Consider the following 25,723-nt stretch of genomic DNA (forward strand, 5'->3'; position numbering starts at 1 on the left):
TCGATCAGAGAAGTAGTTGGTGAACCAGGCGAGGCAATCATTGAGAAACCAAGGCTGTCGAGTCTGCCAATGAGGATGTGGTGATTGACAGAGTCAAAGGCCTTGGCCAGGTCAATGAATACGGCTGCACAGTATTGGTTTCCTATCGATGGCGGTTACGATATCGTTTATGACCTTGAGCGTGGCTGAGGTGCACCATGACCAGCTCTGAAAACCAGATTGCATAGCGGAGAAGGTGTGGTGGGATTCGAAATGGTCGGTAATCTTGGTTTGTTGACTTGGCTTTCGAAGACCTTAGAAAGGCAGGGTAGGATAGATATAGGTCTGTAGCAGTTAGGGTCAAGGGTGTCCCCCCCTTTGAAGAGGGGGATAACCGCAGCTGCTTTCCAATCTTTGGGGATCTCAGACGACACGAAAGAGAGGTTGAAGAGGCTAGTAATAGGGGTGGCAACAATTTCAGCAGATAGTTTTAGAAAGAAAGGGTCCAGATTATCTAGCCCGGCTGATTTGTAAGGGTCCAGATTTTGCAGCTCATTTAGAACATCAGCTGACTGTATTTGGGAGAAAGAGAAATGGGGAAGGCTACATCGAAAAGCACCAGATATTGTTATCTAGGAAGTGCTAAAGTGTGAATCAACACTAAGGTAAAACTGAAATACATTTAAAAACTTGTAAGAACAAGGAAAGGTCATTTTTTCATCTACAGTACGTTACAACCAAATGAAAATATATAAGTATGAGGTAATTGCATGGAGTCAGGTCATGCACCCGTGTGTCAGTAGAAAAGCAGAATAATGCATCTTTTGTTTGCTGAAGGGGCCTTACATTAAGGAACAGGGCCACATAACAGCACTTAGACCTAATCACTTCCTCTGGGAGATTAGACCACCTCAACTGTTACTGCATAGGATCGCAAGACTCTGCATACAGCACACCAACATACTGTACGTTATGCACTGTTGTTCATGTATACATATAGACTAGTTGAAGAATAGTGTTACTTTTTATTTTCTCCTTTGCTGCTATTGAGATTGAGGACACTACATGCATTAAGAAAGCAACATGCAGTACAACAGGTCATAACAGTTGATTCACAAATGTATAGCCTGTTTTCTTATCATTTCCAAGTGCACATTATTGTTTTAATTTACACTGATATGTAGGACCTTACATTTAACAGTTCAAATGTGTATTTTATTCTGTATAATGTTAATTATTGTCGTATTTTGTATTATACGTTTTAACAATTAAAATATAGTGCAATACAACACCGACTATTTTTAAAACAGACGTGCAAGAATACCCTCAAACTTCTTAGGCAACAAAGGTAGTCTATGGCTATGTGAGCCCATTTGTAGGCTATCCAAAAATATAAATGGTTCAAAAATAGCTTGCTTTTAATCCTATTTACAATTCTACTAACAGTTGTCCCAGTGCAGTCCCCTCCTTGGCTCTGAGCTTCTGTAGCCTACTGTGTGCTCTCTGACCCCGGTGGCAGTCCTCTCGCAGACTCGCGCTGCACTGCTCGGCTCTCTCGGGCTCCCCCCCTTCTCTTCTCACATCGAGGCTCCTATCTCGCTCGTTGCCTTTCTGTCGCATTTCCTCAAGAGCCAGCCGAGGGTCTCCCAGGGTCGAAGGTTCTGCCCTGCTAGCCACGACCTCCACCTCTCAAGACCTCCAAGTTGTCTGCGTTATCTATGGGACCGCGTTTTTGACAACATAGACAGAGAGCTAACCCCGAGAACATATCTACCGGATGAACGGAACTCGCCACCCGTTTGGCAAGAACATCGCTGGGAAAAAATAACGAGGCACAAAGCGGTGGGTTAGGGGTGATTTGTCATTTACGAGCCATTCGGATACAGAGGTTTCTGTCGAGCCTGTAAATGTTGTTATTCGTAATATTGTAGATGAGAGAGCTTGGTTTATGTTTGTATTTTGTTCTGTAATGCAGAATAGGCCTACAATAAATGAGGAAGAACACGATCTTGTAATATCGGGTGAGAGGTTCAATTTAGTCTCTTCTGTGTCTTTAGGCTGATTGGTAGAAATGGTGCATATATTTAAAAATCACCTTTTCCAAATGTTGCAGCGTGAAACCAAAATTAGAGGGAACATATGTTTTTATGTCAAATATCCTCTTACAGTTCAGCTTGTAGATAATCAGCTTGTTACAGTTGACTGATAGTAAATGTCTGTCTGCACTCTGCACCGCTGCTAACCGGCTAATGTTAAATTCGTCTGGGTAGTTTTTATGTTTTAATTTTCAGTTTCCAATGTCTTGAACGAAAGTGGTGTGGTTTAAGTTCACTGTTTTGTCATCTGGCAAATACAGCGACTACAATTCGTGTGGTTACATTGTATCAATTCACTCTGTCACTTTTACATTTGTAAAAAAAAATGTAGGCCTGGGTTATTTCAAGCCTTTTGATTGGAACACAATGCTTACATTAGTTTGATATTATTATATATTTTCTACTGACGTTACAGTATTGTTAAAGGTTTAATGTTCAAGCTTGTTTTGTATCCTATCTACTGTAGTTAAAATCTATCAACACTTCAGAAGACATTAGCGAGAAATATGGAAGTGTATCACCTCTTCTGATATTAGTGGTTGAATAATTCTTATAATTCTGGGTGTCTTCTTGATGTTGTTTTTGTACAACACAAGTGGTTCACTTAAAGCTGTCATTTACAGCAACACATTATTTGTAATCATGTCTGCTGCACAATTACTGTATTTTGAGGTGTGCTCCTCTCTTTTTGTTTGCGGTGGTACAGATTGTGGCCAGTTGTCCAGAGGGCCGGTGGGTCTGAGTTAGTGAACGGGGCTGTTCTGAATGATGCCCACTCCCTAAAATGGTTCTGGATCCTGGTAAACTAACTGCCCATGTCCCAAGCAGCAGAGCCATGGCTCACAGAAACCCCCCCTCTCAGGGCAAGGTGACTGTCACTGTGGATGAGTACAGCTCCAACCCCACACAGGCCTTCACCCACTACAACATTAACCAGAGTCGCTTCCAACCACCCCATGTCCACATGTGAGTATCTATCTAGCCGCAGACCTGCACTGTATCTATCTCTTTTTCATCTGATGGGCCATTACAGTGCACAGAGGATTGATTGATGAATGTGTTCAAACAAAAGACTAAATATATGGACATCTGGCCTCATAACATCCACCACCATACCTTCTGTGTGCTCTATTCTCAGCGCACATTAGCTCGTCTTGAATAGATGGAGTATGACTTAAACATGTTTGGTTATCCTCAGTGCCCTGTCAAATAACCTACAGTGTGTGAGGTTAAAGTGTGTGAGGCGGAAGCCACCTTTCATGTTATTAACGTAACAGAGGTCAGAGGTGAGGTGGGTTTATAAGCTATTTAACAATGCTCCTTTGACCTCTGGGTCACAGCTCAATTCTAAGTAACTTCCCTATTGACTTCTAATCATTAGGATGTAATGAGTGTTGCTGTGGATGGGATGGGTGGGCCTGGGGTGGTCAGAGTGGGAGGCAGGTGCTCCTGGCTGGCTGACTGACTGGCTGGCTAACTGACACACAAAACTAGCTTTTCCAGCAGAGACAAAACAAAGGTGTAAGACAGATGCTGTCTTTATAGAAGTCAGGACTTCAGTTAACCAGTGTTTTTCACTTAGTCCACGATTAACCTTTTTTTAAATTGCAGTTTTTAAATCACATCTGCGCTCTCTTTGTTTGTCTTAGACCATGGACAGATGTCTCAGTACAACAGCGAGGTGGACCTTGTATCAGTTAAATTGTTTATTGAAGCTATAGTAATCAAATTGGATGGAGCATTTTAGAACAGGACAGTGGAGAGTGTAATTAACGGAAGAAGCCAAAGTCAGCAGTGATAGAGATATAGGTACGGTAATTCATTAATATATGATGGACACATGGCAAGAGTAGGGAGTAATGAATAACCTCCTGGATTTTGTGATGATTTGTATTAAAACACTTTGGTCGACTCATTCAAACTAGCAGCTTAATCTATAATTTGCCAGCATGATTCCATGCATCGCAGTTGGCCAGCCCTGGCAGCCCAAAATTCCACATGAGTTCACAATCACTGCCTGGCTCCCAATGACAAGGCAACTGTGAGACTTTATGAGGGACCTGCACTAACTTAAAGGTTGGATGGCCAATTCCAGTTTGGGATTCCTTAGACATCTTTAGAGAAGGCTGTTTTATTTGTAATATTATTTTCTATTGGAGGTTGCTGCACATGACACATTGACAACCTAGGTTACATTTTCAAATGGAGGGCTGCTTTAATAATTTGACACAAACTCATACACTGATTCTGCTGTCCCTCTTCGATGACAGGGTGGAGCCCATTCCCTATGACACCCCTAAACCCTCCGGTCATACACGTTTCGTCTGCGTGTCGGACACACACTCCAGGACGGATGGGATCCAGATGCCATACGGGGATGTCCTTCTTCATACTGGGGACTTCACTGAACTGGGCCTACCCTCTGAGGTCAAGAAATTCAATGACTGGCTAGGTAAAGAGWGTCACACACACTGCTGTTTTTTTGCTCTGAGCCCTCAGCATCAGGGACGGTCCTTGCCGCCCTAGGCCAGACCAAAAATGATGTTGAAAAGACGTGTAAAATATGTATTTTCCAGATGTTGAAATTAGGTTAAATTTAGGTTCTGAATGAAAGGTGAAAATATGTATTTTATGGACGTCTATGTTTGGCCCAAATCAAGGCTGGTCCAGACCGGATAAAATCTGAACCAAACATAGACGTCTATGATTGGTTCAGATTTAGTCCGGACCATAAATCAATGTCCCTGGACATTCAAATGAAGACCGGTCTAGACTGCACCAAATCTGAACCAAAAAGAGAAGTCCAAAAGGTATCGGCGGCGGTCCGTGCTTACTGAGGTGTAGCCTACAGTTTTGCCTGAAATTGAATTTTGTCAGCTGCAATGGTAGGCCCACCATTTGTAAAACATGCTTTTGCATTGGCTTTATTAGGCCTGATTCATGTGGCTAATCAATTTGGCTACTTAAGCTCTGAATATCAGCTGCCCAACTTTATCAGGATTTATCGTGAGCCTATTTGCGATGTGTTTACACAGCGGGAAATGCAGAAGTATTTTTTTTTATTGCTATGATCAGCTTGTCCAAAAATGTACGGATACAAGCTTGATGCGGGGGCAGGGTAGCCTAGTGGTTAGAGCGTAGGACTAGTAATTGAAAGGTTGCAAGTTCGAATCCCTGACCTGACAAGGTACAAATCTGTCGTTCTACCCCTGAACAAGGCAGATAACCCACTGTTCCTAGGCCGTCATTGAAAATAAGAATTTCTTCTAAACTGACTTGCCTCGTTAAATAAAGGTAAAATAAAAAATGCAACTGATCATGTCAATTGGGTGAAACTCCTGGACAACAGTTGATTGTCCATTCCATATGATCCATTTTACTTTGGCCTGTTTTAAGGATATGTTTGTTAACATGACAGCACATTTTTTATTTGATTGGGCGCCATCCCTCGTTTGATTGGAGAAACCTGCATGATGTAAAAAGTGTGCGTCTCATTATATTGTCATAGATTTTATCTCCAGCCTATAGACTACAGAGAAGGCCCCATACTCTTTCCACTATATCCTHTATCTGCTACATGATTGATGTTTGATCATTTTGTTGACGTAACGTGGAGGAGCACCGGAACGATGTGTCTCTCCAACAGCACCCTGCAGAGACAAACTGAGAATGGACAAGCAAAATATTTTGCGCCCCTGCCTTTGACAAAGTGGGCACTGTTTATCACAGGGCGGCATCAGTGGGCTTAAAAGCCCATTTTGCCACTGGTTGAGATATATTGTCATTGGGTTTGGGCAGAATTATGTGAGGTTTTATGTGTTGTTGTTGTTGGAGGTCTTGGTCAGTTTAGCTCAGAAAATGTCTCCCTCGTCAATCTGCCGCCATAGGCGGTGGCCTAATCCTGCCTAATGAGCGTGCCGGCCGTGCTCAGCATACTGTACAGTAACCTCTATCTTGACTAAAAAGGTTATTTGCTATAAGTTACTATACCAACCGTATTTGGTATAATTTGGACGTCCTTATTTAAGCAAAAACTATTCTCCTCATAAAAATTGTCTGCTTTGACGTTATTTAATATTTACTACTGTAAATTAAACATTTGAAATTAAGAATCCGCAGAAAGGAAGAAGTAACTTTCCTTGAAGGCCACACATTAAAACACTGCCATCCTCCTCAGTTTCAAATACATTTTAGCCTACAGCCGAGAGAAAATTGAGTTGAGCTTTCAATTTGAGCCCTATACAGAACTGATGCGGTAATATAAGAGGTAACTGGGACAAAGGACCTCTCTCCAAGAAAGTAAAAAGGTCAAATGAAAAATTGTAAAATTCCCCTTTGTTGACTGAGATGTGCGTTGGCTGGGTAACTGAGGTCTTTATCTGCAGTTATTGCTCTTTTGTAAGAGGGGAGAAAAGTTCACCCTGGTCTGAGGAGGTCAAGAAGCCTTAACCTTTTCATTTGTGGCGTTTTACTTTCATGGACCATTCCCTTAACATCTCAAAGGCAAGTTTCTATTCTAGTGAATGAATATTGATTCACCAACTGGGGTATTCCCAGAAACCATGCTACTGGCCAAAGCTATGTAGTGTTTATATTCTGTACATGTTACTTGCCTTATGTTGAACAGTAACAGAAAGCTATCTATCCCATCCATATTCAACATGTCTTTCCTGCTGTCTCTCCTGCAGGGAGTCTACCTTATCAATTCAAGGTGGTGATTGCAGGGAACCATGAACTGACGTTTGACAAGGACTTCATGGCTGAGCTGGTCAAGCAGGATTACTATCGCTTTCCCTCCGTCTCTAAGCTGAGACCAGAGGACTTTGACGATGTTCAGGCCCTTCTCTCTAACTGTACTTACCTGCAGGACTCTGAGGTCACAGTCAAGGGATTCCGCATATATGGGGCACCATGGTAAGTTGCTCTCTTGTCTTGAGATAAGTATCATGACTTATTTACGTGTAGTCGATAGTGTTACGATACAGTGACTATAGAGGCTAATCGCTGAGTGACAGACTTTTGCATAATATGGCCTCAGTGACACTGATCACTGTACCTGAGTTTGCCAGGGTTGCTCAAATATTCTTTACATACAGTAGAGGTCATGACACTTTGTGTGGCCACTCTCTTTGCTTGCTTATTAAGTCCCTGAATGAGTCTAGTTGAGTTTTTCTTAGTCGTGTGTGTCCATGGTGGATATGAAACACTGCAGACCTACCCCATGCTATTCACTGCTTCTAAGTTCTACATTCCTTATTGCTTTCTTCCATTTCCATACCTCATTGAGGGGATTGCCTTGTGTTGTCCTGAGTCCTGACAGGGACTCCATGTCTTTTATTAGACACAGAGTGCGTGAGAGAGAGACGTCTGTGGTTAGTTGGGTGTGGGTCAGTGCCAGCCGTGTCCTCTCCTCCTGTCCTAGACTTGGGGCATGTCCTGACACGCTACAGGCTGCTGTGGAGACAGACATGTACTTACAGTGTACTCGGCTCCAGACTGTTATGTCATCACACACCCATATCCTCAGCCAGCCACACCGCTGAGTCTGGGGCCCAGTTAACCCTTCACCCACTGCTTTTCTAGTTTCCCTCCGTACTACGGTGTCACTGCTGAATGAGTGATCTCTGTTTGGATTAGGAAGTCAGACGGAGGGGTTTCTAAGAGATCAAGCGAAGAGTTTCGATGTAGGCCTATCGCATGATGCTTTGATACGTTTTAGAATGCTGTGTCTGCTACATATTTTCTATATTTATTCCTGTGAGACACTTTTTCAAAAGGGGATATTGAGGCTATAGTTACAAAACGTAACGTAATGTATAGAGCTAACCGAACAATATCCCCATTCCTGGTATTTCTTTCGTATTCTCCCCAGTAGGGTGGACAGGGACAGGGACAGGGACAGGGACAGGGACAGGGACAGGCAGGCTGGCTAGCTGTACCAAGGCCTTGGGTGGCTGGAGAGGGTCGAGGCCAGAGCAGTGGAATCAGGCCATTGTGTGTCAGTCTGACTGACCCCAGTCTGGCCTCCACAACTCCCTGCTGGCTGACACGCACGCACGCACGCACGCACGCACGCACGCACGCACGCACGCACGCACGCACGCACGCACGCACAGCACGCAACGCACGGCACCACAACACACACACACACACACACACACACACACACACACACACACACACACACACACACACACACACACACACACACACACACACACACACCTCCTTTTACAGGCTCTCTCTCCCCCGATCCCAGATCTAATAATGTTCTGTGAACCACACGCCCCCCTCTGCCCGTGTTGTTCTTCATCAGTCGCTGGACGTGTGTTCTGGGAGAGAGGGGTTTAGGGGGCTTTTGTCTCTTCAAGTCCCAGCTGAATAGGTATGACTACCCTGACAATGACAGTCTGACCAGGTGTAACGTAATGATGATGACAGTGAGAGAATTGGTCTTTTAGGTTTTCATACCTTAACCTGGCTCAGTCACTATTATATTGTATTTGCGTCCTGAGCCCAACGCTCATTCTCAGGGGTTAACCCTCCCGTCTTGAGGTGGGAGCTCTTCTAGCATGATTTAATCATATATTTGCCACTTCAAAGATGCTGGATATCCTGGTGATAAAGAAATGTTTCTCACATTGCAGGCAGAAAGGAAAGGGCAACAATGAAGGCAGAAACATAGCTTTTCAGTCACAGAGTAGTGCTGAATCAAATGATTATCTTGGAAGAGGAGCAAACCAGCTACCCAGATGCATGATGGGAGGTCTGTGGTAGAGCTCTGTGGTCGTCATTACAGGGGCTATTTTCCAGATCTCTGAGCCTCTCCAGCAGGAAGTGGCTTTTGTTCCGACACGTTCTGGTTCTTTTGTTGGAGCGTACGGATCAAACCCTGGGCCTGACCCCCGCACCCCCTTTAGTGACTGCACTCCCAGGAGGCCACAGTAACCGTTGTCACCTCAGAGCCTAGTGATCAGAGGTCATTTCCCCCGCCCGCAAACAGATCAGCTAGGCTTGACAGACACTGCAGGCCTGCTCTAGGTCTGAGTCAAGACTGACTGACACCGTCTGAATGAATCGTTTTTTTTGGGGGGGGGGGGGTGATTGTCAAAGCCAGAAATTCAAGACCTTGACTTCTAGACACTTCTGATAGCACTGCAACAGACTTTAGCCAGATAGCATGTCTGTCTGCAGACTTAAGCTTCACATTTACATTAAATGTTCCTTGTCTCCTAGTAGAATTGAATAGCTAATACCTCATAACCCCTGAGAATGAGAGTTGGGCTCAGGACGCAGTGGAATGCTTACTTATGGGCCCTTCCCAACACTGCAGAGAGACATTTAAAAAATAATAACATAAGGAATAAATACACAATGAGTAACGATAAGTTGGCTATATACATAGGGTACCAGTTCCGAGTTGATATGCAGGGGTACGAGGTAATTTAGGTAAATATTTGTATATAGATAGTGGTCAAGTAACTAGGCAACATAATTCAGTAGATAATTAACAGTAGCAGCAGCATATGTGATGATTCAAAATAGTTATTGAAAAAGGGGTCAATGCAGATAGTCCGGGTAGCTATTTGGTTAACTATTTAGCAGTCTTATGGCTGGGGGGAAGAAGCTGTTCAATGTCCTGTTGGTTCCAGACTTGGTGCATCGGTACCGCATGCTGTGTGGTAGGAGAGAGAACAGTCTATGACTTGGGTGGCTGGAGTCTTTGACAATTTTAGGGCCTTCCTCTGACAACGCCTGGTATAGAGGTCCTGGATGGCAAGGATCTGGATGTACAGCATGGCTAGCTCAGAGCAGGGGGAGGTGTTATACTATAGACAGCATGGCTAGCTCAGAGCAGGGTGGCAGTCTGAGTCTGGCTTTAGAAAATCAAAGACTTCCTCTAATCCTCTTATGGCGGCAGACACACACTGGTCATGTGACCTTTTGGGTTTACATTGGATGAGAGCCCGTCAGGCAGAGCCACAAAGAAAGTGTGGATCTATGTTGCCATGGAAACCATAGCAGTCGTGTGTGTGTGTCGCTTCAGTGTGTGTTTGCCATTAAAGCACTTCCACTGTGTGTGTGTGGGTCAGTGAGGACAGCATAGCTCTGAGCCTGCATCTCCCCCAATCTCTCACATGGACACCCATGCTGGGCTGGTAATGTACTTTATTGACTGGGAGACTGGTCTCACTGTCATGTGTAGCTTTGATTTCCTGTCTGTTTGTGTAGCAGATAGATAGGAATGGAAAGCTGCCTGACTAATTGCCAACAGTGTGAGAGCTTAGCCACAAATAAACCGTCTGTTTATGGAAATAAATAAGGCCATATCTGACTCTGAAATGAGGTTGTAACTCCCTAGGTAAGGGCTCCAGTTCCAGCATTACTTGGTCGAAATTCCTACTACTGCTCAATGTGTGAAAACCCTCTTTCTAGTCACAACAACTTGGGACTGACCTCAAGTCATAGGCTGAATCACAAATCACTCACTCGGAGGGCCCTCCGATGGTTTGGGATTCACCGATACTGTGGCAACCAGTGTCTTGCAACAGTCAGCGCAATATATGTGCATGTTACTTTCGGTCTAGTGTGTGTGTATTACTCTACCCTGCTCTGCTCTACCCTCCGCTCTACTGTGTTCTACCCTGCTCTACTCTACCGTGCTCTACCCTGCTCTACTCTACCCTGCCCTACAGGCCCCTGCGAGGCCTTACCTGCTGAGTGCTGACATCACTGATTGTAAAAGTGACCTTTGGCCCGGAGGTGCAAACTGCACGTCAGTGTTAATTAGCTGCTCATGTCGCCAGTGCTGCACTTCTCAGATCTCTCTGCACTGCCCTGCTCTGGCCCCAGCTCTGACTGACTGACTGACTGACTGCAGTGCAGCGCTGGAGGCTTTCACGCTCACCCAGCATTAGGCAGTCAGGCAGGCCAAACTGGGGCACAGGAAGAGAGGCCAGGCTGCCTGAGGGGGGCAGGCAAGGGGAGGGGGCAGGCAGAAGAGCGGGTCAGACAGACAATAAGCATAGCCCAGGGAGAGGTAGAGGAGGGGAGAGGTTGAGATTAGGAGTGGGATGAACACCCTCAGAGGAGGAGATGCCTGCCCTCTATTCAGAGGATTACCATTTTGGATGAGCTCCAGCCTACCACAAGGCCACAGTGGATTCAGAAGGCTAGGCCTTTTGACCTATCTTTGGCAGGTTGAATAATGGTTAGGGTTTTATCTGGTTTCAATGCCCCCCCCCCCCCCCCCCCAAAAAAAATATCTGCAAAACCGCTTTCATATATATTTTTTTAAATTAGCAATCGAGATGATTAAATTGTCAAATGTAATGGCCAAGCCTATCAAATTGCTTATGACACAGTAGTAACTAGCTATGACAACCACTACACCAGTGGTTCTGTCTGTATCAGTTCAAGTGGCTTTATTGGCATGGGAAGCATATGTTAACATTGGCAAAGCAAGTGAAGTAGATAATATACAAAAGTGAACTAAACATTGAAAATGAACAGTAAACATTACACTCACAGAAGTTCCAAAAATAATAAAGACATTACAAGTGTCATTATGTGTATATATACACAGTGTTGTAACGATGGACAAATGTCATTATGTGTATATATACGGTGCTGTAACCGATGTGCAAATAGTTAATGTACAAGAGGGAAAATAAATAAACATACATGTGGGTTGTATTTATAATGGTGTTTGTTGTTCACTGGTTGCCCTTTTCTTGTGCCAACAGGTCACAAATATTGCTGCTGTGATGGCATACTGTGATATTTCACCCAGTAGATATGGGAGTTTATCAAAATCGGGTTTGTTTTCAAATTCTTTGTGGATCTGTGTAATCTAAGGGAAATATGTGTCTCTAATATGGTCATACATTTGGCAGGAGGTTAGGAAGTGCAGCTCAGTTTCCACCTCATTTTGTGTGCAGTGTGCACATAGCCTGTCTTCTCTTGAGAACCAGGTCTGCCTTTGGCGGCCTTTCTCAATAGCAAGGCTATACTCACTGAGTCTGTACATAGTCAAAGCTTTCCTTAAGTTTGGGTCAGTCACAGTGGTCAGGTATTCTGCCACTCTGTACTCTCTTTTTAGGGCCAAATAGCATTCTAGTTTGCGCAGTTTTTTAAAATTCTTTCCAATGTGTCAAGTAATTATATTTTAATTTTTCAATGATTTGGTTGGGTCTAATTGTGTTGCTGTCCTGCGGCTCTGTGGGGTCTGTTTGTGTTTGAACAGAGCCCCAGAACCAGCTTGCTTAGGGGGTTCTTCTCCAGGTTCATCTCTCTGTAGGTGATGGCTTTGTTAAGGAAGGTTTGGGAATCACTTCCTTTTAGGTGGTTGTATAATTTAACGTTTCTTTTCTGGATTTTGATAATTATCGGGTATTGGCCTAATTCTGCTCTGCATGCATTATTTGGTGTTTTACGTTGTACACAGAGGATATTTTCGCAGAATTCTGCAAGCAGTCTCAATTTGGTGTTTGTCCCATTTTGTGAATTCTTGGTTGGTGAGTGGACCCCAAACCTCACAACCATAAAGGGCAACGTGTTCCATAACTTATCCAGATCCTAATTGGTATGTTGTATTGTATGTTCCTTTTGCTGGCATAGAATGCCCTTCTTGCTTTGTCTCTCAGATCGTTCACAGCTTTGTGGAAGTTACCTGTGGTGCTGATGTTTAGGCCAAGGTATGTATAGTTTTTTGTGTGCTCTTGGGCAACGGTGTCTAGATGGAATTTGTATTTGTGGTCCTGGCGACTGGATCTTTTTTGGAACACCATTATTTTGGTCTTACTGAGATTTACTGTCAGGGCCCAGGTCTGGCAGAATCTGTGCAGAAGATCTAGGTGCTTCTGTAGGCCCTCCTTGGTTGGGGACAGAAGCACTAGATCATCAGCAAACAGTAGACATTTGACTTCAGATTCTAGTAGGGTGAGGCCGGGTGCTGCAGACTGTTCTAGTGCCCTCGCCAATTTGTTGATATATATGTTGAAGAGGGTGGGGCTTAAGCTGCATCTCTGTCTTACCCCACTGCTCTGTGGGAAGAAATGTTTTTTTGCCTATTTTAACCGCACACTTGTTGTTTGTGTACATGGATTTTATAATGTCATATGTTTTTCCCCCAACACCACTTCTTCCATAAATTTGTATAGCAGACCCTCATGCCAAATTGAGTTGAAGTTTTTTTTTAAATCAACAAAGCATGAGAACTTTGCCTTTGTTTTGGTTTGTTTGTCAATTAGGGTGTGCAGGGTGAATACGTGGTCTGTCGTACATTTGGTAAAAAGCCAATTTGACATTTGCTCAGTACATTGTTTTCACTGAGGAAATGTACGAGTCTGCTGTTAATGATAATGCAGAGGATTTTCCCAAGGTTGCTGTTGATGCATATCCCACGGTAGTTATTGGGGTTAAATTGGTCTCCACTTTTGTGGATTGGGGTGATCAGTCAGTCCTTGGTTCCAAATATTGGGGAAGATGCCAGAGCTAAGGATGATGTAAACAGTTTTAGTATAGCCAATTGGAATTTGTTGTCTGTGTATATTTTATCATTTCATTGAGGATACCATGAACACCACAGGCCTTTTTGGGTTGGAGGGTTTTTATTTTGTCCTGTAGTTCATTCAAGGTAATTGGAGAATCCAGTGGGTTCTGGTAGTCTTTAATAGTTGATTATAAAATTTGTATTTGATCATGTATATGTTTTTGCTGTTTGTTCTTTGTGAGCCAAAAAGATTGGAGAAGTGATTTACCCATACATCTCCATTTTGGATTGATCATTCTTTGTGCTGTTGTTTGTTAATGTTTTACAATTTTCCCAGAAGTGGTTGGAGTCTATGGATTCTTCAATTACATTGAGCTGATTTCTGACGTGCTGTTCCTTCTTTTTCCGTTGTGTATTTCTGTATTGTTTTAGTGATTCACCATAGTGAAGGCGTATGTTTTTGGTTGGATAGGTTTCTCAATTTCTTTCTTAGGTTTTTGCATTCTTCTTCAAACCATTTGTCATTATTGTTCATATTCTTCGGTTTTCTGTTTTAAATTTTTAGATTTGATAGGGAAGCTGAGAGGTCAGATATACTGTTAAGATTTTCTACTGCCACGTTTACACCTTCACTATTACAGTGGAACGTTTTGTCCAGGAAGTTGTCTAAAATGGATTGAATGTGTTGTTGCCTAATTGTTTTTTGGTAGGTTTCCACACTACAGTCCTTCCATCTATAGCATTTCTTAATATTACTCAGTACCTTTTGGCTTTTTCTCTATATCACTTTGGTCAGGTAAAAATCCCACTGCTTACACCAATTACTCCACGCTGTGTGTTTCCGTGAGCCTGCCCTCCTCAGTCCATGTATGTGTCAGTCGGGGTAAGAGGCCTTGCTATTACCCAACCACATCCACCACCCAGGAGCCAGCCAGAGCTTGTTACCCCAACAACATCATCATCCATACAGCTTATTACAGGACATCACAAGTGCTTTAATTAGCCTCCGTCTAGCACCACAATGTAATGACCTGTGAAATAACCAACCAGAGCGATGCCCTTTACCAGAATGAATATTAAGTGGCTAATTTGACTAACCAGACCCATCCTGAGCTATCTCTGGAGAAAAGACCCTGGATGAGATGACTGATGTGGTATGAACTGTGTATAGCAGAGATCATCAACTAGATTCAGACGCGGGCCAAGTTTTTTTTGTTGAGTGCATGGTCAAGAGGACAGAACATAATTACAAATAATTTGTAGACTGCAAATTGACGGTAAGAAGCCCAAATATATATGATGTTTGACTAAAGCATAATCATTGCAAATCTTGCTTACATTTGTGGGAATACTTGGGAACATATTTCTTTTCAATTAAAATCACTTGGAGCTAATTTCCTGGTGTCCAACAATGAAAATGAAAAAACTCTGGGGCCAAATGAAACCACTGCCCGCGGCCTGCTAGTTGGGGAACCCTGGTGTATAGCCTACTGATGATCACTACCAGGCTGGAATGAAGGAACCCTGGTGTATAGCCTACTGATGATCATTACCAGGCTGGAATGAAGGAACCTGGTGTAGAGCCTACTGATGATCACTACCAGGCTGGAATGAAGGAACCTGGTGTATAGCCTACTGATTGATACACTACAGGCTGGAATGAAGGAACCCTGGTGTATAGCCTACTGATGATCACTACCAGGCTGGAATGAAGGAACCCTGGTGTATAGGCTACTGATGATCACTACAGGCTGGAATGAGGAACCCTGGTGTATGAGCCTAACTGATGATCACTACCAGGCTGTAATGAAGGACCATGGTGGTATAGCCTACTGATGATCACTACCAGGCTGGAATGAAGGAACCCTGGTGTATAGCCTACTGATGATCACTACCAGGCTGTAATGAAGGAAGGAAAACGGACATTGACACTGAGGAGGGTGCTTTAGAATAGCAGCTTCTCAGTAGTGTTGAGTGGGTGATTGGACCAGTGCAGTGTCACAACAAGCCTGGCTGAGTACATGGCACGGTGACGTGTAAGGTGACTCGTGTCTGCCAGAAGCTAGGACATCTGTCCAGGCCAGTGCACAGCAGAATGCAGCATTTGCGACATTTGTGACTGAGTACACGTGTTTCCTAGGTAGTGTAGCAGCCCATGGCATTACAGACAGACTGGACAGACGGTAATCCCCCAGGCCCTTCATTTCCCTCTCAGTACTACTTCTACTGCAGCTGAGTTGTTCAACATTACAGCCAGTCAGCCATATGCCCTTCTCTTGTAGTCTAGTGCTAGTACAACCCCCACATAGTCCTGACTGAGGTGATTAATATTTGAAGATTACAGTAGCCCTTTTAGATTGGAGAAAGTTGAGGTACTCGCAGGGCAGTGCATTAGAGTAGCTGACCTGGCCGCTTTCATAAATATCCTGAAGCTAGGGGTGTGGTTGGTGCACTGTTTTAGAGTTAAAAAGGTCTGGGCCATGTCTGCATTCTGTATCAGGTTCAGCTGACAGGTCACCAAGCTCAAGTGCTGATACAGCTCAAATCAAACAGATGACTTGCTGGCTTGTTGTGTACATTGAACAGGGTTGCCATATTGAATAAGAGGACCTTGTCAGAGCTAAGCTTGTGTGTGTGTGTTGTGTTGTGCGCACACGTACAGGTGTGTGTGTTTGTGTAATGACAGAGAGAGAGGTGATGATCATATAGCAGCAGGTCCAGACAGTGGCTGTTATTTCAGGGCTTTAATGTCTGCTGCCTGCCTGCTGCGGGGGTCAGGGTGGGAGTCAGCCAGCAGAAACATTAGCCTAGCAATGGTGAAAGATTGCACCCCTGTGTATAACCCAACACGCTGCGTGCTAAAGCAGGCACTGGGCTTTATTTACTCTGCTATCAATCACAATCAAGCTGCCACTGGCCTCTTAAATAAGAGGTCCAGGCACGCAGATTAGGACCCAGCATTATTTCAGGGTTCGATACTGTGACCAAGACTGTTTGACCTGGCAGTGCGACACATTTTTTGTTTATCATTATTTATTCAAACAGTAATATTTAATTGACCAAAAATAAACCAACTTTCTGAAGAGGAAAAAACGGCAGAGGAATACCCCTGCGTGTGTGCAGTGCCCGTACAATTTGCGTAGCCGTTAACGATGTTACTGATAGCCTAATCCTATTCGGGTATATGGAAATGCCAGTAGCCTGTGCCTACCTGGGAAAACCATCATTATTTGCATCAATCCAGTGGCCATTTGTAGAGCCCAACTGATATAGGATTTTTAGGTCCAATACTGATTTTAGGGATGCAAACTTCACTGGTCACCAATATATCTGACGATATGTGACCGACCTCCTTGATTCTGACTTATGTAGCACATTTTGAGAAACAGATGCCTCAAGTCCTCAACTGGCAGCTTCATTAAGTAGTACCCGCAAAAAACACCAGTCTTAACATCAACAGTGAAGAGGCGACTCCGGGATGTTGGCCTTCTAGGCAGAGTTGCAAAGAAAAAGCCATATCTCAGACTGGCCAATAAAAAGAAAAGATTAAGATGGGCAAAAGAACACAGACACTGGACAGAAGAACTCTGCCTAGAAGGCCAGCATCCCGGAGTCGCCTCTTCACTGTTGACGTTGAGACTGGTGTTTTGCGGGTACTACTAATTAAGCTGCCAGTTGAGGACTTGTGAGGTGTCTGTTTCTCAAACTAGACACTCTAATGTACTTGTCCTCTTGCTCAGTTGTGCACCGGGGCCTCTCACTCTTTCTATTCTGGTTAGAGCCAGTTTGAAGGGAGTAGTACACAGCGTTGTCTGAGAGATTCAGTTTCTTGGCAATTTCTCGCATGGAATAGCCTTCATTTCTCAGAACAAGAATAGACAGACGAGTTTCAGAAGAAGGTTCTTTGTTTCTGGCCATTTTGAGCCTGTAATTGAACCCACAAATGCTGATGCTCCAGATACTCAACTAGTCTAAAGAAGGCTAGTTGTATTGCTTGTTTAATCAGCACAACAGATTTCAGCTGTGCTAACGTAATTGCAAAAGGGTTTTCTAATGATCAATTCGCCTTTTTAAAATGATCAACTTGGATTAGCTAACACAACGTGCCATTGGAACACAGGAGTGATGGTTGCTGATAATGGGCCTCTCTACGCCTATGTAGATATTCTATAAAAAATCTGCCGTTTCCAGCTACAATAGTCATTTACAACATTAACAATGTCTACACTGTATTTCTGATCAATTTTATGTTATTTCAATGGACAAAAAATTTGCTTTGCTTTCAAAAACAAGGACATATCTAAAGTGACCTCAAACGTTTGAACTGTAGTGTAAGTTGCTAGCACAGATTGCTTGCTTGCTAACTACCTTGCTGGCCAGATAGAGCCTTACTTCATTGCTGGTTAGCTAGCCAGCTAACGTTAACCAAGTGAGAGTGTGATGAGGACAGGGTTGCTTGCTTTGTGAAGTGTACTTTTGATTATTTACTTATTCAAATATGCTGTCGCTGGCTGTGGCAAGCTACTCACGTTAAACCACCATGACCACTCTTACTCTCACCATTCAGTAAGTCACGACGTGAATGATGTTCAATGAGCAGCTTTTAGAGCTCCCTCTTCAGGCAACCATTGAAAAATTCTAAATGTGACTGCAAATGAGCACACATTTGTTCATTCTATGTATATAATATCAGCACTTTATCGGTGGAATAAAGACCGATACAAACATTGCTGTGAAGGCTCATTTTTAATATCGGTCAACCGATTTATCGGTCGGGCTCTTGCCATTTGTTTTGAAAACACCATCACAATTGCTCTACAAACATAGGTGGCACGTCCATCAGCTAAGTTTTCCCTAAAGTAGCCTAAATTGAATTAAATTGCAAAAATGGTATACCCTAATTAGCCTACTCCTGTCTATACAGAAGTAAATAAAATAATTCATAATAGGCTACTACACCAGAAAGCATGATTTGGTCACAGAGGATCATTAGCTTTAAAAAAGAACAATGTTTTAAATCACAATGCCTACAGTCGGAATGGCCCACAATTTGGGCGGCGCACACGGCAAATACCACATGATTGTTGAGTTGCGACTGTCAGTGAAAAGTAGAGGTCCTTCCGGGCATATCACAATAGTTCATCATAGTTTGGAAAGCAAATGGCTATATCTGTTAAGAGAAGACGAGGAGATGAGGGAAAAAATGATTTAATCCATTTTAGAATAAGGCTGTAACCTACCAAAATGTGGGAAAAGTTAAGGGGTCTGAATACTTTCTGATGGCTCTGTATATGGATCAGACAACTTCGTTTTTAGGATCTGTTTGTCAGTGTCAGCACAGAAGAGCAGGCTACCGTGTAATTGTTGTCATAAAAGTTAGTGTAGAACCCTGGGTTCGATTTTTTTATCTGCCCCAGTCAGGGCAGACAGTGGAGACCAGACTTCCACATCCTGATGGATCATTCCCTGCAGGAGATAACAGCAGTGACCAGAGGTAGTCAATCAGTTAGCCTAGTGATGACAGCCAGGGTGGGAGAAGACACAGCTAATCTTGTGTCTACGTGGTCAAGCTAACCACAATCTCCTACCCACAATATTCCCCCTCCTGCTCCCTCTTCTCCTCCCCCCTGCCCTCCCCTCCTTGTGCTCCCTCTTATCCTCCGCCCTGCTCCCACTTTCCCTGCTCCCCCCTACTCCCTCTTCTCCCCCCCCCACTCCCTCTTCTCCTCCCACCTCCCCTCCTCTATCCCCTGCTCCCTTCTACTCCGCGTCCTAATCCACTTTTTATCTCCCTCCTCCCCCTCCTGCCCCCCCTTCCTGTCCCTCTGCTCAACTCCCACCCCCTGCCTACTCCCTCTTCTCCCCCCCTCTCCTGCTCCCACTTCTCCTGCTCCCTCTGCTCCCTCTGCTCCTACTCCCCCTCCTGCTCCCTCTGCTCCTACTCCCCCTCCCTCTCAGCATGGGAAGATAATAGCGCCCTCGGGTCCTGGGGAGCAGGAATGGCTTTACTGGGGGGCACCACCACATCCTGGCTATTACTGGCTTCCATATTGAGCAGCACAGCTCATTGTTCATATCTCGTCTATGTTTGCTCTGCTGGGTTGGAGAGCGACAAGAGAGACGCCGGGGAAACGCAGGATTTATCTACCCGCTGGTGTCAGCACTGAGATCCAGGTGTAACACAGAACAGGTTCTGCTTTGAATCACAGGGTTGGAGAAGGCAGTGTAGCCCAGCCTGGAGGAAAATACACTACATCACCAAAAGCATGTGGACACCACCTGCTAGTCGAACATCTCATTCCAAAATAAAGGGCATTGATATGGAATTGGTTTCCCCCCTTTGCTGCTATAACAGCCTCCACTCTTCTGGGAAGACTTTCCACTAGATGTTGGAACATTGTTGCGGGGACTTGCTTCCATTCAGCCACAAGAGCATTAGTGAGGTCGGGCACTGATGTTGGACGATTAGGCCTGGCTCGCTGTAGTGTTAAGATTTCCCTTCACTGGAACTAAGGGGCCTAGCCCAAACCATGAAAAACAGCCCCAGAACATTATTCCTCCTCAACCAAACTTTACAGTTGGCACTATGCATTCACCTGGCATCCGCCAAACCTGGATTTCTCAGTCGGACTGCCAGATGGTGAAGCATGATTCATCACTCCAGAGAACGTGTTTCCACTGCTCCAGAGTCCAATGGCGGTGAGCTTTACACCACTCCAGCCGATGCTTGGCATTGCACATAGTGTTCTTAGGATTGTGTGCGGCTGCTCGGCCATGGAAACCCATTTCATGAAGCTCACAACGAACAGTTCTTGTGATGACATTGTGTCCAGAGGCAGTTTGGAACTCACTAGTGAGTGTTGCAACCAAGGACAGACGATTTCTGCGCACTTCAGCACTTGGGGATCTCGTTCTATGAGTTTGTGTGGCCTACCACTTTGCGGCTCAGCCGTTGTTTCTCCTAGACGTTTCCACTTCACAATAACAGCACTTATAGTTGTTCGGGGCAGCTCCAACAGGGCAGACATTTGATGAGCTGGCTTGGTGGAAAGGTGGCATCCTATGGCAGTGCCACTTTGAAAGTCACTGAGCTCTTCAGTAAAGCCATTCTACTGCCAATGTTTGTCTATGCAGATTGCATGGCTGTGTGCTCGATTTTATACACCTGTCAGCAACGGGTGTGGCTGTAATAGCCGAATCCACATATTTGAATGGGTATCCACATGCTTTTGTGTATATATAGTGTATAAAGGTGCAGTCAATATGAATGGGCTGTTTGTGAGCTACTCCGTGCATGGCTATGTCAGACCCTTGCTACCGCACAGTGGAGGCTGTAACAGAAATGCTGATACTGTATGTAACACAAGACCATACAAATCTTTATGTACATTTGAAATGAACTTGGCAATAGTGGCATGGTATTAGTTTTGTTTTCATCTTGATTAAAGCTATAGAAAATGTGCAAAATGCTAAATCAGACAGTGTGTGAGTCTCAAACTTGGCCCAGAGCCTCACCTGCACTGGAATGGCTCTTGGCGTGAAATCCATCTTTGATCTGAAGGGAAGTATCAATCTGCAGTGTTTGTATGTGGTTAATGTCCCCCTAGGCAGCAGCCCTGTGTTGAACCCTCCAGAGAGATCTCCCTCTGCATCACGGTATAGCCTAGACTGTCCAGACAGGTTGATGAATGCACTGCGGGCCATATCAGTCATATAGTCATACGCTATCAGCGTTCATTTAGTCCAGACCAAATAGCTTCCACTTCGACCCCTCCCTCCTCCCCCCGTCTCCCCAACCTCTTCCAGTTAGCTCTGGCCAGAATTAGCCGTGACCTTGGCCTGACGTGTGCCGTTCTGTCTGTCCATTACGGCCGGGGCAATCTCTTTATGTGCCCTGGCTGTCGGTAAATAAAGGCAGTAGTCAGACAGACATACTGCTGTGTGTCAGGAGGCCAGGGTCCCAGGGGAGACATGAAACTCTTATTAACATGCTTCTTCTCATTGGTGCTGACAGCTTAATCCATTTCCAGTGTTTGGATGACCGCTGTTATGCTGTGGCACGGGCCAGAATGAATGACCTTAGGTCGGCGGATAACCCTCTATCTCCCTCAATGGCTGGCTGTCTCCTGGTCCCCCCCCCCTCCCGGGCGCTCTGCCTCCCCTCGTGCTCCTTGTCCCCCCCCCTCGGGTGCTCTGCCTCCCTGCTCCCGCGCTCTCCCTCTCTTCCCCTCACGCTCTGTCTCCCCCCTCTCTCTCTCTCTCCCCCTAGATCTCTCTCTTGTGCAGGTGTGTGATGTATATTTCTTTTAACTGTTTCTACTGTGTGTTCCTACAGGACACCGTGGTTTAATGGCTGGGTTTTAACCTTCCCCGCGGCCAGTCTCTATTGGACAAGTGGAATCAGGTTCCGGAGGCATAGATGTTCTCATGACCACGGACCTCCCTCGGTGAGTTGACTTCATAGAACCCCAAAACACCCCATTCTACAGCCTTTCCCAAAGACTGCTAAAACAGCTTGCACTATGAATTTGCCAGTATTTACTGTCACTCATTCATTGAACTACTGGAAGAAATGGAAGCAGAGATAGGGTGACATTTTTCTTACGTTAAAATGAAGCAACAAGCTACAAGACTGCAGTGACGAGTTTGGTATTTTTTGACTGTATAAAACGGTGTGTAGGTGTAGCTGAAGAATGGGAGTGTCACATCAGGTCCAACTGAACAGGTTTTCTTTGTGACCATCAGCAAATTCTAATTCATTTACAGCACTGAGATCGCCTATATGATCCATTCAAACATTCACAGCACATATAATACCGCATCATTGTTTTCTAGTGTAATTCCGATTCTCCAGCACACCTTCATTACATTAAATCATTTAGATGAGTTATTGAAATATTCCATCCATTTACTCTCGCAGAGAGTTTCACTTCCTGATAAAGTGCTTGAGGATAATGGCAAACTTCACAGATTGTGTCTAAAACTTTGCGTTTATCTGTGCATTTATACAACAACGTTAAGATATGGAAAATGTCGCCCTTAGTTTGTCTGACCTGTTTCACTCATTTTATGAATGAAGACGCTAATGTTCAATTTATTTTCTGCTATGTTCATTTGTCTTTGCAAAGTTAACCTTTCTAGCCCCGGCGTTCCGCCTAGCGGAACTCCTCCCACATTCCACTGAAAAGGCAGGAGCGCGAAATTCAATTTTTTTTTGTTGTTGAAAATATTTAACTTTCACACATTAACAAGTCCAATACAGCAAATGAAAGATACACCATCTTGTGAATCCATCAACATGTCTGATTTTTTAAGTGTTTTACAGCGAAAACACAAATATAGCATTATATTAGCTTACTACAATAGCCTTACCACACAACCGCATTCATTCATCAAGGCACGTTAGCGATAGCAATAGGCACGTTAGCGTAGCGAATAAACCAGCAAAATATATTAATTTTCACTAACCTTCATAAACCTTCATCAGATGACAGTCCTATAACATCAGGTTATACATACCACTTATTTTGTTCGAAAATTGTGATATTTAGAGCTGAAATCAGTGGTTATACATTGTGCTAACGTAGCATATTTTCCCAGAATGTGCGGATATTTCTATTAGACTCTCACCTATTCTGACCAAATAACTATTCATAAACATTACAAAAAAATACATGTTGTATAGGAAATGATAGATACACTAGTTCTTAATGCAATCGCAGTGTTAGAATTCTAAAAATAACTTCTTTACGACATAAGGCTTACGTTATGGCGAGATAGTGACCAAAACCTGGGCGCAAAACTAATAGTACACAGTTCGACAGATATATGAAATAGCATCATAAAATGGGTCCTACTTTTGATGAGCTTCCATCAGAATGTTGTACAAGAGGTCCTTTGTCGGGAACAATCGTTGTTTGGTTTTAGAACGTCCTTTGTCCCTCTTGAATTAGCAAGCACACTCGCCAAGTGGCGCGAAGCTCTCCTTCCTGAATAAAAGCACCCAACGCAACACGCCTAACGTCCGGAATAAATTTCAATAATCTAATAAAACTATATTGAAAAAACATACTTTACGATGATATTGTGACATGTATCAAATAAAATCAAAGCCGGAGATAGTAGTCGCCTATAACGACAGCTTTCCAGAAGGCAATTCCAGGTCCATCTTCGCGCTTTCCAGAAAACAGGAAATGGGTGACTCGTCGTGCCAAGAGGATTTATTCCACCTCAGACCAAGATAAACACGTCATTTCTTCTCTCACTTCCTCTTGACATCTAGGGGAAGGTGTATGACGTGCATGTATATTAATACGTATCATGCCCATTTATAGGCAGGCCCTTGAACAGAGCATCAATTTCAGACTTTCCACTTCCTGGTCAGGAAGTGTGCTGCCAAATGAGTTCTGTTTTACTCACAGACAAAATTCAAATGGTTTTAGAAACTAGAGAGTGTTTTCTATCCAATAGTAATAATAATATGCATATTGTACGAGCAAGAATTGAGTACGAGGCCGTTTAAATTGGGCACGATTTTCCCCCAAAGTGAAAACAGCGCCCTCTGTCCTCAACAGGTTAATCAAGTGTGTTAATCAGTCTATTGTTGTGGTTTGGGACAGGTTTCCGGGACTGGGTTCCCAAGGAGCTGCAGAGAGTGGGCTGTGTGGAGCTGCTGAACACAGTACAGCAGAGGGTCCGACCCAAGCTCCACGCCTTTGGGGGCATCCATGAGGGTGAGTGTTCTGTGCTCTGACCTCCATGGTCCTGGTTCTATAAAGGACTGAACATCCATGTTAGGAAGTCGTCAGATTTCAGGCAAAACGCTTCTTAACATGTATGCTGTTCTAAAGAATGACAGTTAATCCTGAATCAGTTAATCCTGAATCCTGTGCCTGTTATTGTCTCTGTTTTGACTCTGGTGTCTAATGTCTTTGTTCTCTGTCTGCAGGGTACGGCATTATGACGGATGGATGCACAACTTTCATCAACTCTTCCACCTGTACAGCCAGTTTCCAGCCCACAAACCCCCCCATCGTATTTGACCTGCCCAACGCATAGAGCATCGTAAAATAAACCAGCATTTTTTTAATTCAGTTGTACGAAATGCTAAGCTTCAAGATATTTGTCTTTTGTAAACTGCTTGTAAAAATGCATGAAAATCGGATTCTGGTAATGAAATGATCTTTGTAAAATATTCCATATTTTCCATTCGTTTGCATTCGCTGAAGTGGCTGGTTTTCTGTATCATTGTTTTCTTTGTTTCCTCTATGAAGATGGATAAGCGCCTTGCCTCACAGGCAAGTACACTGCCTGACCGTAACATTACTCTTTACATAAGCAATACTTGACCTCATGATGATGATTGAACATGCATTTGGCATTGTAACTTAAATTATTTGGTCTCTGTTAAAGGCCTGTGTATTGTTAAAAATGAAGCCTTTGAAATGAAATTGTATGTTGACATTTGTATGAAATTGGTCCAATTATTATATACCCAGTATAGATGAATCTCTTGTGCTCTCACACTTGTGTAGGAGCTTTATGTGTACTGGTGCATCATCTCCCTTCATCTGGGGCGCAACATTTTGGAACGTTCAGAGAGAAATATGCTATGTGGAACTATCTGCAACGTTCGACCACATTTGGCTACTGAACTTAACCGTGTTTTTCTCTAGTCAAGGTCATTGATTGACTGGCCAGTCTTGTGGTACTGTTTGACATCAAACCGTTCATTCCCATCTTATGAATAATCAGCTGTAAAGAACACTTTCACTTGATGTTAATTGAAAACAGATGCTGCATATTCCCTAATGACCCCATCTTCCATGGAGTACATGTGAGTCAGTGCTTGTGTGAGTTTTCAACATGCACGAATCAGGCATTTTAATCTCACTTTAAGATTTGTATCGATATTCAACAGCTGTAAAATATTTGGGATGCCCTCTAAAGTACAATTTTGCTAATTGTTTTGTTTTTTTCTCAGATTTTTGCACTATGTGAAAATGCTATCTTGCTAGCACAAAACAAGTTGCCAACGGTAGTCTTCTGTCATTGTAAATGCCTGTTTAGTTTCCTGGTTTATGAAACTTTTTTAACTTGATGAATTTAGTTGCCTTTATATGCAAATAAAATTGCAAGATTTTTACCTGTTGAA

General features: G+C 43.8%; 1 protein-coding gene across 1 annotated transcript; it reads left to right on the forward strand.

The window, feature by feature from the left end:
* Nucleotides 1-1,507: 1,507 nt before the first annotated feature.
* Nucleotides 1,508-25,723, forward strand: mpped2 (metallophosphoesterase domain containing 2b). The gene is given in 8 exon segments (XM_070443205.1): nucleotides 1,508-1,821; nucleotides 2,782-3,041; nucleotides 4,346-4,527; nucleotides 6,764-6,989; nucleotides 21,905-21,924; nucleotides 21,927-21,990; nucleotides 24,166-24,302; nucleotides 24,518-25,723. Coding segments are annotated over 7 exon segments (921 nt in total). The 5' UTR covers nucleotides 1,508-1,821; nucleotides 2,782-2,859; the 3' UTR covers nucleotides 24,628-25,723.

Source organism: Salvelinus sp. IW2-2015, linkage group LG4q.1:29 (genome assembly GCF_002910315.2).
Source record: "Salvelinus sp. IW2-2015 linkage group LG4q.1:29, ASM291031v2, whole genome shotgun sequence".
NCBI classification, from domain to species: Eukaryota; Metazoa; Chordata; class Actinopteri; order Salmoniformes; family Salmonidae; genus Salvelinus; species Salvelinus sp. IW2-2015.